Source organism: Rhinolophus hipposideros (genome assembly GCF_964194185.1).
Source record: "Rhinolophus hipposideros genome assembly, chromosome: 6".
In the NCBI taxonomy this organism is placed as follows: domain Eukaryota; kingdom Metazoa; phylum Chordata; class Mammalia; order Chiroptera; family Rhinolophidae; genus Rhinolophus; species Rhinolophus hipposideros.
The window spans coordinates 33,862,148-33,877,374 of NC_138052.1; the positions used below are offsets into that span (position 1 = coordinate 33,862,148).

A 15,227-nucleotide genomic window follows, 5' to 3' on the forward strand; every position below is an offset into this window, starting at 1 on the left:
TCTTTAGAGATGCTTATTCTTTTTTTATAGTTTGACTCATGCTATTTCAAAGTGAGGATAACTTTTCACAGAAAAAAATCAACTGGAAGATCAATTCTGTATTAGTACTCGTAATACCAGTCTTGATGTTTTATAATTATGAAGGTCAAGGCAGAGGAGTTTCCTTATTGTGTTATATCTTTGCTTTGACTATATTATTATATTATTTTAGAATTTGTATTTTCTGAAATGTTAAAATTTACAAATCATTTTCACATAAATTACATCATTTAAGTTTGTACAGTGTTTTAAGATAATCTGGTTCAAATATTTGCCCTTTAAAGTATGTGGAAATTAAATTCAATAAGATTAATGTGTTAAGAACCATCATATAGCAAAACATTGGAGGGGTCAAGACCAGAACCGCATTCCTTTCACTTTAACTAATTTAATATCATTAGGAAGAATAAGTTAAAGGTACATTAAGAGTGACTGGAACCTTGTCTTATTATATGTTAACATATATACAGACATATGTGTGCACGCACCCCCCCACACACACATTGAAACGGGTATTTTATAGTTGGAAGGGCTATTAGTGTACTGATTACTTGAGGAAACTGTAAGAACGTTAGCCAAAGTATTGAATCCTGAGTTCTCTTAATAAACAGTTAAGACCAGGATATTGCTGTAAAGTTCTGGTTATAGAGCACATAGTCTCCAAATTCAACTTGACCTTTAGAATTATATGTCACAACTATGAGAGTTCCTTTCACTTATTTGAAAATGCTTTCACAAAGGAATCAAATTGCGATAGGTGTAAAAGATTATCAATCTTGCTTGTTTTTATAGAGGTATAATGGCAGTAGATATGTGAACTATCAAAACATTTAACTGGATGTGAAAATAAATTAACCTTGGTATATTTTCAAAAGTATTCTTTTATTTTGCATAAATTGGTCTGCTCAATGCTCTACTTCATTCCTATTCAATAAATATATTAAAATATATGTCAAAAAAGTTTTACATTTTGATATTTTGTATCACATAATTATTAAGTCTCAGATTTGTCAGGTCTTATTATATGTCTAGACTTGAAAGACAAGATGCATAATTGAGTTAATTAAAATAGGTTGTTTCTTGGTGTCTGGGAGTAGGGTAAAAAAGGTGAAGGGATTAAGAAGTACAAATTGGTAGTTATAAAGTAGTCATGGGTATGTAAAGTAAAGCATAGGGAATATAGTCAATAGTATGGTAATAACTGTGCATAGTGCCAGTGGGTACTAGACTAGTCAGTGGAATAACTTCTTAAATTGCATAAATGTCTACCCACTATGCTGTATACATGAAATTAATATAAAATGATATTGAATGTCAAAATAAATTAAAGTATAAAAAATAATATTAAAAATAATAAAAAAATAAAAAATAATACAATAGGTTGTTTCTTTAGTGTATGGTTTGTAAATAAGCAATAAAGATTTGATGATTGCATTATTAAACCAGTATATATGTAATATACTTGTGGATCAAATCCAATACATGAGTTTATTTATTCAGTTCATTAACTGTATGTGTGTACGTATATGTACCTGTGTGTGTCTTACAGCTGTTATTTCAAGAAACCAAGAAGGGCCAGGAGAAATGGGCAAAGCTGTGGTGATTCCTAAAGATGACCAGGAGAAAATGAAAGAACTGTTTAAAATCAATCAGTTTAACCTTATGGCCAGTGATTTGATTGCCCTTAACAGAAGTCTGCCGGATGTAAGATTAGAAGGGTGAGTTCACACGTGTTATATAATCTTATATATTTCAGAATATCTCAGAACTTTAGTTAACTCATATTATTTCAGTTCTAGAATTGTGTGATTCTTAATAACTATGCATTAGCAAGAATTTACTGGGTATGCATATGATAAGATGAGATGATGAGAAGTATAAACTAGTTTCTTCTCTGGCAGAGCAAAATATGTTATTTGAAAAAATAAAAAACAACAAACACTGCAGAACAGACAAGCCTAACAAGTTTTTCTTCATGAGATTTTTTTGGTTTGTTTTGCTTTGCTTTATCTTGCCAAATATAGAACAAACATGCTCTTTGTAGGTTATTTTCTTGCCTACACACAAAACTCTTACACATTGCTTTGAAAAACTCTGTGCTATGCTATACCAGTGTAAAAGTGGCCAATTGCCTGTATGATTCTTTGACTCTTTAAAAAATTATTTATTGTGGGTTCTGGCAATTTATGCTGCTGTTTATAATTAGACTACCCAATTATCGGCCATGGAGGAAATATTCACTTGGAAATAATTCTGCATGAAAAATTAAGTTGAAAAATTCAAGTTGTATGTGATTAAGCCAAGCTCTAGACAGTTGAACATATTTTAAATCGATATCGTAAACAATAGAATGTTTATTGGCAGTATTGTCATCCTCATATATAATCTTTGTAAAGCAAACTCTTGGCATTCAGAAAGATATTGCCTGAGATTTTAGAAAAGATCCAAGTTTGCAGGTATTCTGCACAGCACAGTTCTATGCAAATAGAAGTTGTTCTTTTAGACATGTAATGACATTTTCTATATTCAACAAAATCATAGTTAATGCAAATAAATTTTGCCACATATATGGGTTTTATTACATTAGTAGTATAGCGATGTTGACAACATGTTAGAAAATGTGATTTTTTTTCCTTCTTTCTTAATTACTTCAAATAAGACCAAAATAGAGTAGCCAAAACCTTATTGAGATTGTGGGGCAGGTTTGTCAGAAGGTTCGTTTGGTAGCTAGATGACTGGTTTGTGTACACTCTTGTATGCTTTTAAAACGTCTCTCTCTAGAAAACCGTAAGTAACTACGTATTATGGATATTTTTGGTCCCCAGCAAATGGTTAAAACACCAAACATTACATTTGTGCCTTCCAAAGTCCTAAATAATTTTATAGGTAATTCTGTCCACATTTGCGTATGTTTGTATGTATATAGAAACATTGCATATTAAAAAGCACAATAAGTATATTCTTCTGAATAATTTGAGTATTTTTGATGCTAAGTTTTTAACGTTATGATGTTGCATTTATTACTTTGTTTTATACACTGTGCTGGGATAAAATGGGTAAATGTGATACTTAGGTATTCAGGGAAAGTATGTAACACTAGTTCAAATTTAAAAGAAAAACGTTTTCACATTTCAGAACATAAATAAATTAAATTTTATGTCATATCTGGGATTATTAAGGTAATCATTGTTTTAGTAGAGACCCGTCACTTAAAAAAAATTGGAATTTTCATTGAGGAGCCATTTAACATATTGGTAGCCAGTGCTATATCCTTTTTTAAAAATTGCCTAAGATATTAAGTACTTGAATAATTAAACCTTAAACCATGGAACAATTTAACATTTTATAAATGAAGGATTCAAATTGCTTAGTAGTAAAACGTACACAAAATGCCATGCTATTGTGAATTCTATTGCTTGAATTTTGAGATTTTGCAAATAGTCTATGAAATAATATTAGTGAAATAAATTATTTTCTATTTTATTTTTATGTTACACCACAGTGTATGCTATCAGTAACACAACAGAAAAACATAAATGCCATCCAAATGTCCTAGGCAAATCATAAAGAGTACATGAATTTCACTGGAGACATTTGCAAGTCATCTTGAATGACTCAATTGTGTGACTGCCTGGGAACAAATGTTGAAAAACACCCCATGAATCAGATATACAAACTGTTATTTAAAAGATGTCAAAATCTGTTAATACTCATTTGATGTAGAGAACATTTTTTTTTAATGTTGGTATTACAGTTCAATTTTTCAGTAGTTATATTTTAAAGGGATACATGTACACATTAAGCTAGCTTTAATGATTACTGATATAAATTATATGCAATAGAAAAAGAGAGAGTTCACAAATAATTAGTTTTTAAAAAGCTTAATTTATTAAGTGGAAAACTTGAGTTGATATTTATTTAGAAATTGTCTGCACTGCCCAAACAGTTAATTCATTTAAATATCTTAGCATATTTTATTAAAACATACTCTTAAACTGACTCAACTGAATTCAGAAAATTGTCCAAATAGTTTAATGTTGTGTTTGGCTTTAATATCAATCTACAAATATTTGAGGATGTTTTCAGAGGAATAAATCTAATTAAATACCTCATGTTTTCACAGAGAAGAGACTAGATAGTTTTTCTTGGAGGCAATTGTGATGAGACATCAGGACAAATTGAAGTTAAGTTCTGGAATATCCATCCCCAGGGATGTATAAATATATTAATTTACTTATTTGCTTAGTATATTTAATTTATTAATATTCGTAATACATTTATATGTAACCTTTAATTACTTAAGAGACATGATATAATTGTACCATAAATAATCATGGAACTTGGATATATTAAGTGCAGTCAGTCTAAAGGCCTTACTGCATTTCTTACTTTCTTGAAGGTCCTCTGTGTCTGGGATTCTTTTTGAAGTCTGTATATATGTATAAAAGTCTGTATATATATATATATATATAATTCCAGATAGATGTAACCAAGCCTTTCCTTCCTTTGCCCATCCTCCATAAAAAAAAAAAAAAAAGAATGCCTTAAAATTCTGAGTCAGAACTTTGAGAAAAAGCATTATTAACCTGATATGTGATGCATCAGCCTTAAGGATTGTTAGTATATTTCTCATCAATTATGGGCCTAAGATTTTATAAATTTATATATTTTGGATTTAAGAATATGGCTTAAATATTTCTATTGTCAGAAAGCTAGTAAATAAATGTCATTTTGTTTAGTTTTCTACATAAGTTTTTTTTGTTTTTGTTTTTTTAGTTTCAGGTGTACAAAACAATGTGATAGGTAGACATTTCACTTCTCACAAAGTGATAACTCTCCTCCCCAATCTACTATCCCTCTGACATGGCATATAGCTGTTACAATTCCATTTGGAGAGAGAGAGAGAGAGAGAGAGAGAGAGAGAGAGAGAGAGAGAGGGAGGGAGGGAGGGAGGGAGGGAGGGAGGGAGGGAGGGAGGGAGGGAGGGAGGGAGGGAGGGAGGGAGGGAGGGAGGGAGGGAGAGAGAGAGAGAGAGAGAGGTTCCAAAATAAAAATAAAAATAAAAAAACTATTAAAAGATATTAAAAGCATGATTTTTAGCACCAATATGCTAATATGTACCATGTACTGTTTTGTGTGCTGGGGATATAGCAGTAAACAAAATTAAGACTTTGCTTCATGAAATTTAGAGCAAATTATGGAATGAAAAATGGTAAGGGATAGGGAGTAAAGTAGTGAATGAAAGCTTCTATGGAGAAACCTACACTTGAGTTAAATTTAGTGGACCTTAAGCATCTAAATATTATAATTTGTTTTTATTAATACACAGAACTGTTAATTATTTACTGGGTTCCTGGAACAGACAATGCTAGAAATATAACTGACCTATGGATATATAAAACTATGATTATACAAAAGCAACAAAACAACATTAAGTAAATAAATGCATCTGTGTTTGTGTGTCTGTTATATTTTTGAAGACAGTGTTTGAATTTTATTTCCATGAAAGTCAACAAAAATCACATTTTCATTTGCTAAGTTTCTGTAGGTAATGTTACCCTATGCCCTAGGCTTTCCTGGAAGTAGAGAAAATATCACTATGATCAGCATCAGTGAGGGGGGTATATGATTCTAGTCCATTAAATGCAAAACAAATAAGGGGAACAAAATGCCCATTGTGAAGATTTTTTTCAAACAATTAAAGGGGAAAATCTCAAGATGAGGAACTAAAACTTATAGGTTTAATATCTATGGCTTACTTTCAGATTTTGGATAAGTAATTAATTTTCAAAGCCTTAGTTTCCTTTCACTGATTAAACCAATTAATCAGTCAATCAACCAACCTATCTTTGTCATTTACCTAATACAGAGCTAGCTTTGAGAACAAACATCAATGGATATACCAGGCCCTGACTATAAGGAGTGAAAGGAATATATTTGCCTTAACAACTAACTATAATGTTATATAAACACACCATTAATTGCAAAAGTGACAAATAGAATAGAATTGTGCTGAGTTCCTAGTGAAATTTTAATATATATTATTATTGGCATTCTGTGGAATTCTAGTATGCGTTAGTTTCCTTTTTTAATCTAGGAAGGTTACTTTTTAAGCAATCAGCTTCTCCCTTTACTCTGTAATTATTTTGAATAAGAAATTAACAATGATTATTGGGTGAATATTTATTTTAAAAATGCTATGGGCAATTAAAGCAAAATGTTAGCATTCTTTAGCATTTACTTATATTCAGACATTTAATAGCACTTCAAGTTCTGGTACTGAGTTATTTGAAGGTTATAATGCAGTTGACATTTAAATATATTTCATCAGGGAAAAATGAGGAAATAGGAAATTTATTTCAGCTATTTATATCATAGACCAAATAACTGCTTCTTACATATGCACAGTTTCTAGCTGATAAAGAGAAAGAAAAACAACAACAAAAAAAAACCCACACACACAAAAAGCAACCCTGGCAGTCTTGCATTATTAGTGGAAAAAGAGCAGTAGAATACAAATTCTGAATAAGTTGCCCTCAAAGGCAAAGAGTTTATTTACTACATAAAATAGAAATAAACCATGCTAAATCTTGGTTGCATAACTCTATTTACACTTGGACTCCCCCTCAACAGTCTCCTTACTTAATTTCTGACACTATTACTTTATTATTTTCTGTGCTAAATCTCATAAATGTACCTGTCCATTTATATGGATCGCCTTTCTCATAAATTAAAATGTGAGAAATGTAACATTGAGTGCACAAAGGAGAAATATAAAATGAGAATATTAATTGGATTTCTGATCTCTGTTCCACATCTTTTTCAGTTTGAGAATTAATACAGTTTTCATATATTGGCAATATTTTTGCCCGTGAAGATAATAATTTTTATAATAACTTGATTTATACAATATGCTCATGTGTGGAATTCATTTTACTACCCACATGAAAAGAGATGTGTTAGAATGTCTAGGTGTGATTATGTATGCAAGTATACACACACACACACACACACATATTTGAAGATTATGGAAATTATAGGTATTGTTATCTACAGTAATAATACTGTTACACTGTAAATTTTCTTTTAAAGGAGAAGGTTGAGTTAAACATTACTAGCTATGTTCTCAGGGACATATTTGTTTGCTACTGTATACAGAAAGCTGGTTGCATAACTATTTACACTTGGACTCCCCCTCAACAGTCTCCTTACTTAATTTCTGACACTATTACTTTGAGTTTTTAAAATTGTGGTAAAATATACATGACATAAAATTTACCATCTTAACTATTTGAAAGTATATAGTTTAGTAGTGTTAAGTCTGAAGGGGATCAGAATACGCCACCCCCAAATATACCACTTTGACATAAAGATTGTTTTGAACTGAAGATAACTGAGAAAAAGCAAACACAAGTAAAGCTGCCTGAAAGGAGGCATATATTTCCCTCTTGAAGGTGTCTCCTTTCTTGAATTAGGATGGGGATGATGACAACTTTTATCACTGGAGATGAAGATGGTGCTGAAATGACTCTACATGAACTAAACCTTACTAAATAACCCTTACCTTCCATTACCCCCGTATTTGTTTCTGCCCACGTTTTATCACACCTAGAAGCCCAGGAACTTTTTTCTTATGTCTTGTCACTTATCCGCAATTTATCACCCTTTGTTAAAATGATATCTAAGTGCAGGAGTTTAACCATTTCTTTGAATCTTCATTTATTTTCTATGCAGGCTTTCATCTACATAAAACCCAAAATGTTTACATCAAATAAATCTGTATGCCTTGTCTCCTGTTACGCTTTCTTTTGTCAACTTAATTCGCAGGTTCTAGAGACAAAACCTAAGAGGGTAGAGAAAACATTTTTTCCAACTTCGTGCTCATCAGCCACCAGTTGTCCTTCGGGCTTTGGTCTAGTTGCATTATTAGCACAAAGACTATTTGTACTTGGTCTCTGCTCTTTCCTAATAATGGAGTGCTTTCCAACCTGAGAGTTTCATCTTTTAGCACTAGCTCATGCGTCATTTTGGACTATTGATCATAGGGTTTTCTAGGTAAAACAAAAGAAAGAAAAAAGGGAATAAAGGAGAATAAGAAAAGAAAACGTTGTAGTGGTTTACCACTTCCTTCTGCTGCGTAGTTTGTGGGTCCAAACCACATGTACTGGTTCCTGTGGTGTCACAATCACCAAATGCTCACAAAATGTAAATGTCCCTGCAGTTACTCACACGGAGGCATACTTAAATACACTTTTAATCTGGGTAGTGAGATTAATTCCACACATGTGCACGTTAGGTAAGTCAGAATATTATAGAAACTATTGTTATCTTTACAGGCAAAGTTTTTGTCAACATATGAAAGTTGTAGTAATTCTCAAATTGAAAAGAAAAGATGAGGAAGAGAGATCAAAAATCCAATTAATATTCTCATTTTCTGTTTCTTCTTTGTGAAATCCATGCTACTTTTATCTGTACAGTGTTAGCATAATTGGGTAAAATGCAATTTTAAAAAAAATTGTTATTCTACTATTTCTAAAATTGGCCCTTGAAAGTAGTCTTTGTGGTTAAAATGTGTAGTTTTGTTTTGTTTTTTCCTTTTTTTCTTACCATATGAAAGAAATGTAATTTAAAAAGTAAAGATGGTTCTTAAGATTTGCGGATTGATTCAATTTAAGAAAGCATTTAGCTCTGGTATTGCTAGAAAAATCACATGTGAAAGGAATATTTGACTTCTGTATAAAATTCTTCCTTAATATTTTTTCCCATGGACAGGTATTTTCTGTACACATATCAGTACCTTACGGACATGTTAAATTGTTCTAATGCCAATTTACTATGTTATTTTGCTGAGGAAGAATTTGATTTCATAGTTAATACAGCTTAACCCATGACAGTAAAACATAGTTTTTTTTTTTTTTTTTGTTTCTTTGTGTATTTGTTTTTAATTGGGGGAATATTGGGGAATAGTGTGTTTTTTTCCAGGTCCCATCAACTCCAAGTCAAGTCATTGTCCTTTAATCCACTTGTGGAGGGCGCAGCTCAGTTCCAAGTCCAGTTACCGTTTTCAATCTTAGTTGCAGGGGGCATAGCCCATCCCATTTGGGAATTGAACTGGCAACCTTGTTGTTAAGAGCTTGCACTCTAACCAACTGAGCCATCCAACTGCCCAAGACAGTTTTACAGGCTTGGGAGATGTTAGCATATGTCTGAAAATTCTCATTGTGTATCGTTATTAATATATTCATGACCTTGCAAAGTCTCCTGTGAAAGCCAATACACTTTCTGAATTATAATTGCTATATAAATGAGAAAATTTGTGTCTGGTCTTTTAATTTTAATATTTAATATCTTAATATCACTATGTAATTTTGTCACATTAACCATATTGCAAATAATGTCAGAAATAAATAAATTTTATTAAGTACACTCCAAGTACAACCTGCAATATATCAATTATAAATAATGGGTATAATTTTAGGATAAGAAATATATTTTCCACTGTATGTTTATTTATAGCATTTGTTGTGTCTTGCTTTACTTTTCCCTTGAGGAAAGGCATTATTTCTGCTTATTTCATGTGTTCTTCTTTTTAAGTAATGATACTGTATAGATAAGATTGAAACATTTTCACTAGTAGGTCATGCAAAGATATTTGGTTATAGTTAATGACATAGTTTTTTTGTTTGTTTGTTTTTAAGATGGTGTTCTAAGAAATTCAACTGGAAAGATCTAGCATAAAGTAATTTTTATCATCATACTATGTAAAATAAAGTTAAATTTTACAATGTAAGTTAATAAGTAAAATTCAGTTTCATAAACATTCATCCAGGGCCTCCTCTCTGATAAGCATTTTGTAATAAATTTGAAAGCAAATGTTTCTATTTTTAATGACCTTACATAATAGTGATTAGGAAAATGTTTTTCTCCCATGAATTAATATACATAAATTAATAGATTCTGTAATAATAGTAAGTGTAGCTAATTGTCAATATTTGTTAAATTTTTACTATGTAGCAGACATCACATTAAGTAGTTTACCTGTATTATCTTATGGAATTCTCAGTGAGAGCCACGTGACTTATATCCTATGTTTTGTTGTGTTTGTTTTATGGACTCGGAAAAATACTCAAGAGGTTAAGGAACTTCTCTAAGATCATGCAGGTGCTATTTGAATCCAGGCAGTATAAATCCCAGTATGTGTTCTCAAACACTAGAAAACACCAATGAATGTAATAGTGGAAAACACGTGCTATAGAGTTATGTTACTAAGAGCTTCATAAAACCATGAACTATGGATTAGCCCTTGAATAGTTATGTGGGTCATATGAATATAAGGGGGAACACAGAGATTCCAAGTAGGAGGAAGAGAAGAGGAGATACACAAAATAGGATGATTATATGGTGTGTTAAAGACACTGATCTAATATAATAGTGAATTTATTATGACGACTACTGATACAGTCATGATCACTGCCCTCAAGAGGTCCCTGAATGTTGTCCATTAATCATATGACCTTTCCCTTGTATGCTCTCACTTCCACTTCATAAATTATTATTTCATGATTTTAGCCCTTCCCTCATAGCTCCAATATCTCCTTTCTAATCCTCACTGTCAGCTGATGATCTTACTCTCTATTTGTACTGAGAATAAGAGAAGCAAATAGTAAAAAATCTCCACTAGTCCCACCCTCACATCTACTCCCTTACTTACATTTCTGGCTTTATATTCTACCTTCTTTCCTATTGGTATGAATGCATTGCCCATGCTGCTAATTGGAACCAACCCACCTATTGCACACCAGATGCCATCCCCTCCTAATTACTCAAATGCATTGCTCCCTGCCTCTTCAATTATCAATTATTTTCTCTCTCTTGAGTTATTCCTAACAGCATGCAAACATGCTGTTTATTCTCCCTTAAAAGCAAATACAGAGGGTGCCAAAAAATGTGTATACATTTTAAAAAAGGAGAAAACTGTATTAGAATTGTAATAATATATACTGATAACAAAAGATGAATACAAGTTGCGTTTGACTTCTGCAATTACAAGAGGTGCTCAAAGTGGTTACCATCAGTGTCCAGACACTTCTGGTTACGGCAAACTACTGCTTGAGCAACGTTGACCAAAGTGTCCACTTGTATACACTTTTTTGGCACCCCCAGTATATAAACGAAATACCTCTATAGACAGCACTTCTGTCTGTACAGATACGAGTATATCCACTTCCTTTCTTGTTTAAAATCTTCTGAAAAGAATTGGCAATATTCACTATCTTTAACCACTCTTCACCTCCCTTTCATCCTAGACCCACTTTAGTTAACTTTAAGCCCCGTAATGCCAGCAAAACTGTTCTTGCAAGGTCCCCGGTGATCCCTGTGTTGTTCTGTTTATTCTTGAATTCTTAGTTCTCATATTTCTTGAGCTATTAGCATAATTTGACACAGTTGATTTCTATCTTCTTTCTGAAACACATTTTTCACTTGGCTTTCAAGGCACTATTTTATCTTAATTTTTTCATACTTCCATGGCCATTTCTTCTCTTTGTTATTTGCCGATGACTTTTCTTCTTCCTAACCTCGAAACATAGGTATGTCCTATGGGTAAATCCTTGGAGCTGGTCTGTTTTCTGTCAGCACTCCCTCCCTTGGTAATTTCATGCAGTCTCTTCATTTTAAATATAATTTCAGCCTCTCATCCAGACTTTCCCCTAACATTCAGAATTGAAAATTTCACAAGGTTATTGATATCTTCACTTGAATGTCTAATATTTATGTGAAACTTAACATTTCCAAAACTTAGCAACTGATAGTACCCACAATGCCTGCCTTTTTCATAGAATTCTTCATTTTTTTTTTTTTTATTTATTAGTTTCAGGTGTACAAGACAACTTCATTTTAAGAAATGGAAACTCTATTCCTCTAGTTGCTCATGCCAAACCTTAAAGTTGTTTGAGCACCCTCGTTCTCTTGCAATCCACATCTGACACACCAGCAAATTCAAAATATTAGCTCTTATCTCCACTGCTACCATCTTAGTCCAAACTACCAATATTTTTCACCTGAATTATTGTAGTAACCTACTAGGTTTGTTTTTGTTTGTTTATTTTTGGTTAGTTTGTATTTTTCTTCTTCCTTTGGTACCCTACAGTCTCTGAACAACATAATTATACTCAGAGTGATCCTATTAAAATAATGTCAGTTTTTGCTACTACTTTGCTTAAATCTCTCCCATGCTTTGCATCTCCTTCAGTGAAAAAGCCGAAGTCCTTTCACTGCCCTACAAACTACATGGCCTGGTTTTCTATTACTTCTCCCATATTCTGGGGTGGTGCTCACCCACTTTCTTACTCAATTCCAGGTGTGGATGGACACTAGAACATGCCAAGAACACTACCACTTCAGGGATTTTACACTTTTGATTCCCTCTTCCTGGGATGTTTATTCCCTGAATATTCACATGGTTTGCTCCCTTCCTTTCAATGTCTTTACTTAAAAGTCACATCCTCTCTGAGGTCTTTCCTGACCACATTATATAAAATTACACCCACTCCTGATATGTTCTATCTCCTTTCTTAGTTTTATTTTTCTCCTATATCCTCCTGGCTGCCTGAAGTATGTTTTACTTAATTTATCTTCTCTATTATCTGTGTCCTCCCCATAAGTTCATTGAATGCAGAGGTCTTTCTATGTTGTATGCTTTGGTGTATCCCCACCTCTGAGAAGTGTTTCTGCTGTATGGTGTGTACTCAGTAAATATTTGTTAAGGGAATTTATAAATTAATGCATGATGATATATTTTCTGATAATACATAGAGGATGTGACAGGCAGAAAAGTTTGACTGTGATTTTGTAATCAAAAGAGAGCTGTTACCAGTTTTTAGAGGGATACTACCATGATGAAAGAAGTGTAGATTTGTATTAAGCGAAGTTAGCATTCTTATCATTCCCCCACCCACCCCCCACAGGATAGTCTAGCTTGGAGCAGAATAAGGAGAAAACATAAATGGAAAATGGTCTAATGTTGAGAATTACTAAAGAGTGCTCTGTAAAAAAAAAAAAAAAAAAGAAAAAAAAAGATTAGAACGAAACTGAAGTAGTTGGAATTTAGTAATACTGAAGAGAGGACTAACAAATGATTACCTTTGAAGTTGGGGGTCTGTTTTTTAGCTTCCATTGATTGAGAAACAACTAGGTGCAAATCACTTTGCTTATAAATTCTTAATCTTTAGTCCTCCTCTCCCAGATTCAAGTTAGGCTTAAAAAAACAAATGACATTAATCCCATTTTATAATTAAGGAAAAGGAGGAGACATTTTTATTTGGGCTGAACTATTGGAGACAGCTTTTACCCATAATTTCTTCTGAGGTTGCTGTCAGTTTTTCCTTTCCAAGCTTTCAATGACTTATCTACAATTTTCTCGCCATCTTAAGCTAGTAGATTCATTCTCAAATGGTAAATGGTCCATCCATTTATTAGTTTTTTGGCTAATAATATGTGGCCATCATACTCTCCAGTGTGGCAAGCATCCACGTTTTTATTTTTAGTGAGGGGCATTTTGGAAACTTTGTTGTGATACAATTGCCAACATGGATGAAAGACTTCCAGCTGACTTATTTCAATTCCCCCACTCAGTTCCTGCTTCTGGCAATACATTACTGAAACATTTGTTTCTGGGGCCCCATGCCTCAACAGACAGCTCTAAAGAGGACAACCCCATTGAGAAGCCTTGAGCCAGCTACCTCCTATCATGCCCACTTGTCCTAAGAAATGTGTGGCTCCATGCCACACAAAAAGGTGAAAATGCACTTCTCCACCCAGTGACTTTTTCCCACCCACACCTTGCAGAATCCTTTAGGATGCTTCTTGCCTTGCGTGTCTGTAAACACTGGGGAGATCAAGTCCCAGTTCTCCAAGTATTTTCTCATTGCATTCTGTAATGGTCCAAAGCATCATTTCAGGTTACCACTTCACAGCCAATAACATCTATTCAAAAAATATGATGCTCGTCTCTCAAAGACCGTCAGTCTCTGAAAACAGGTATCTTCAGATATCTTGAGATCTCTGTCATTTGGCTTGATAAGTGATTGGTACTTTTCTCCATTGCACCAGATGTAGGAAATACTACCACATACCCAGTGCTTTGAATTCTCTTCTGCTATTATCCCAGCAGTTTCTTTTAGAACTGGTGTTACTTAACACTAGCTGGCTTCAATTTGAAGACTTGATGAAATTCCAAGAAAAATTATTTTTCTTATTCCATTATACCTATCCACATTTATCTGTTATCAGACAGTAAATGTGAAAAAGTTGCAAAGCCAGAATTTGTACAAGGCTGTCTGACTCCAAAATTCCACTCTTCCTGATGTTCCTTACTTGAGTTCCTTGAGAAGACAGAGATTACTGAAATATGTTTAGAGCAGGGCAATGGTAAGAAGATTGAGATCATAAAGGGCAGGCATTATATATATATATATATGAAATGCTACAGTATGTCTTATTTAATGAAAGTGTACTCAAAGTCCAATGAATGTGTACCATACTATTAATGAATATTCAACTAGAATGGATATGTCTACAATATTTAAGGCATCTAGAAGTTATTGCCGAATGCATCTCCAAACCAGATGATTGAAGTGGACCCTGGAGTAAAATGAAAAATAAATGTGAGTCTTGCAGTGGTATTATTTTAGGGAATCCAAAATTGATATGCATTGTGGTAGGACTGGGGACAAGAGGGAACAACAAGAATGATTAAGTGGGTGGCTGAGACAGATGGTGTTGACTTCAAATGAAGAAAGCCAGAGGGTAGTAGATAAATAATGATCAGAGTAGCACAGGGGGTGGAAGGAAAAATTGGTCAATCCTATCCCAAGAATCCGGAAAATATAGGATGAGATAAGACCTTTAAATGTTTACTACCTTTGACAATGAAAACTACGCAGCAGCAAATCACACTTGGAAGAACATTTTTTTCAATGTTTTTATTAGAAGCTCTTGTTACAGCCAAGAGGATCAGGTTATAAGACAAGATAAGGCTGAGCAACATAACAGAATCAAGTAATTTTTTTAAGCATCTTGTTGTGATTATACGTCCTAACATAAATACTCTGTAACACAAACAAACAAACAAAACAAACAAACAAACAAACTGGATTTGAGGGAGAAAAGTTTTCATGTACCTAGAATTT

At 33.1% G+C, this 15,227-nt stretch overlaps 1 protein-coding gene across 4 annotated transcripts in view; it reads left to right on the plus strand.

Moving 5' to 3' along the window:
- GALNT13 (polypeptide N-acetylgalactosaminyltransferase 13) overlaps positions 1–15,227 on the plus strand; it is a 456,823-nt gene that overhangs the window by 184,089 nt on the left and 257,507 nt on the right. For all 4 annotated transcript variants that reach the window (XM_081052352.1, XM_081052350.1, XM_081052353.1 and 1 more), the window contains exon 4: positions 1,589–1,757. In XM_081052352.1, the coding sequence (XP_080908478.1) occupies positions 1,589–1,757 (169 nt within the window). The remainder of the gene's footprint in view (positions 1–1,588; positions 1,758–15,227) is intronic.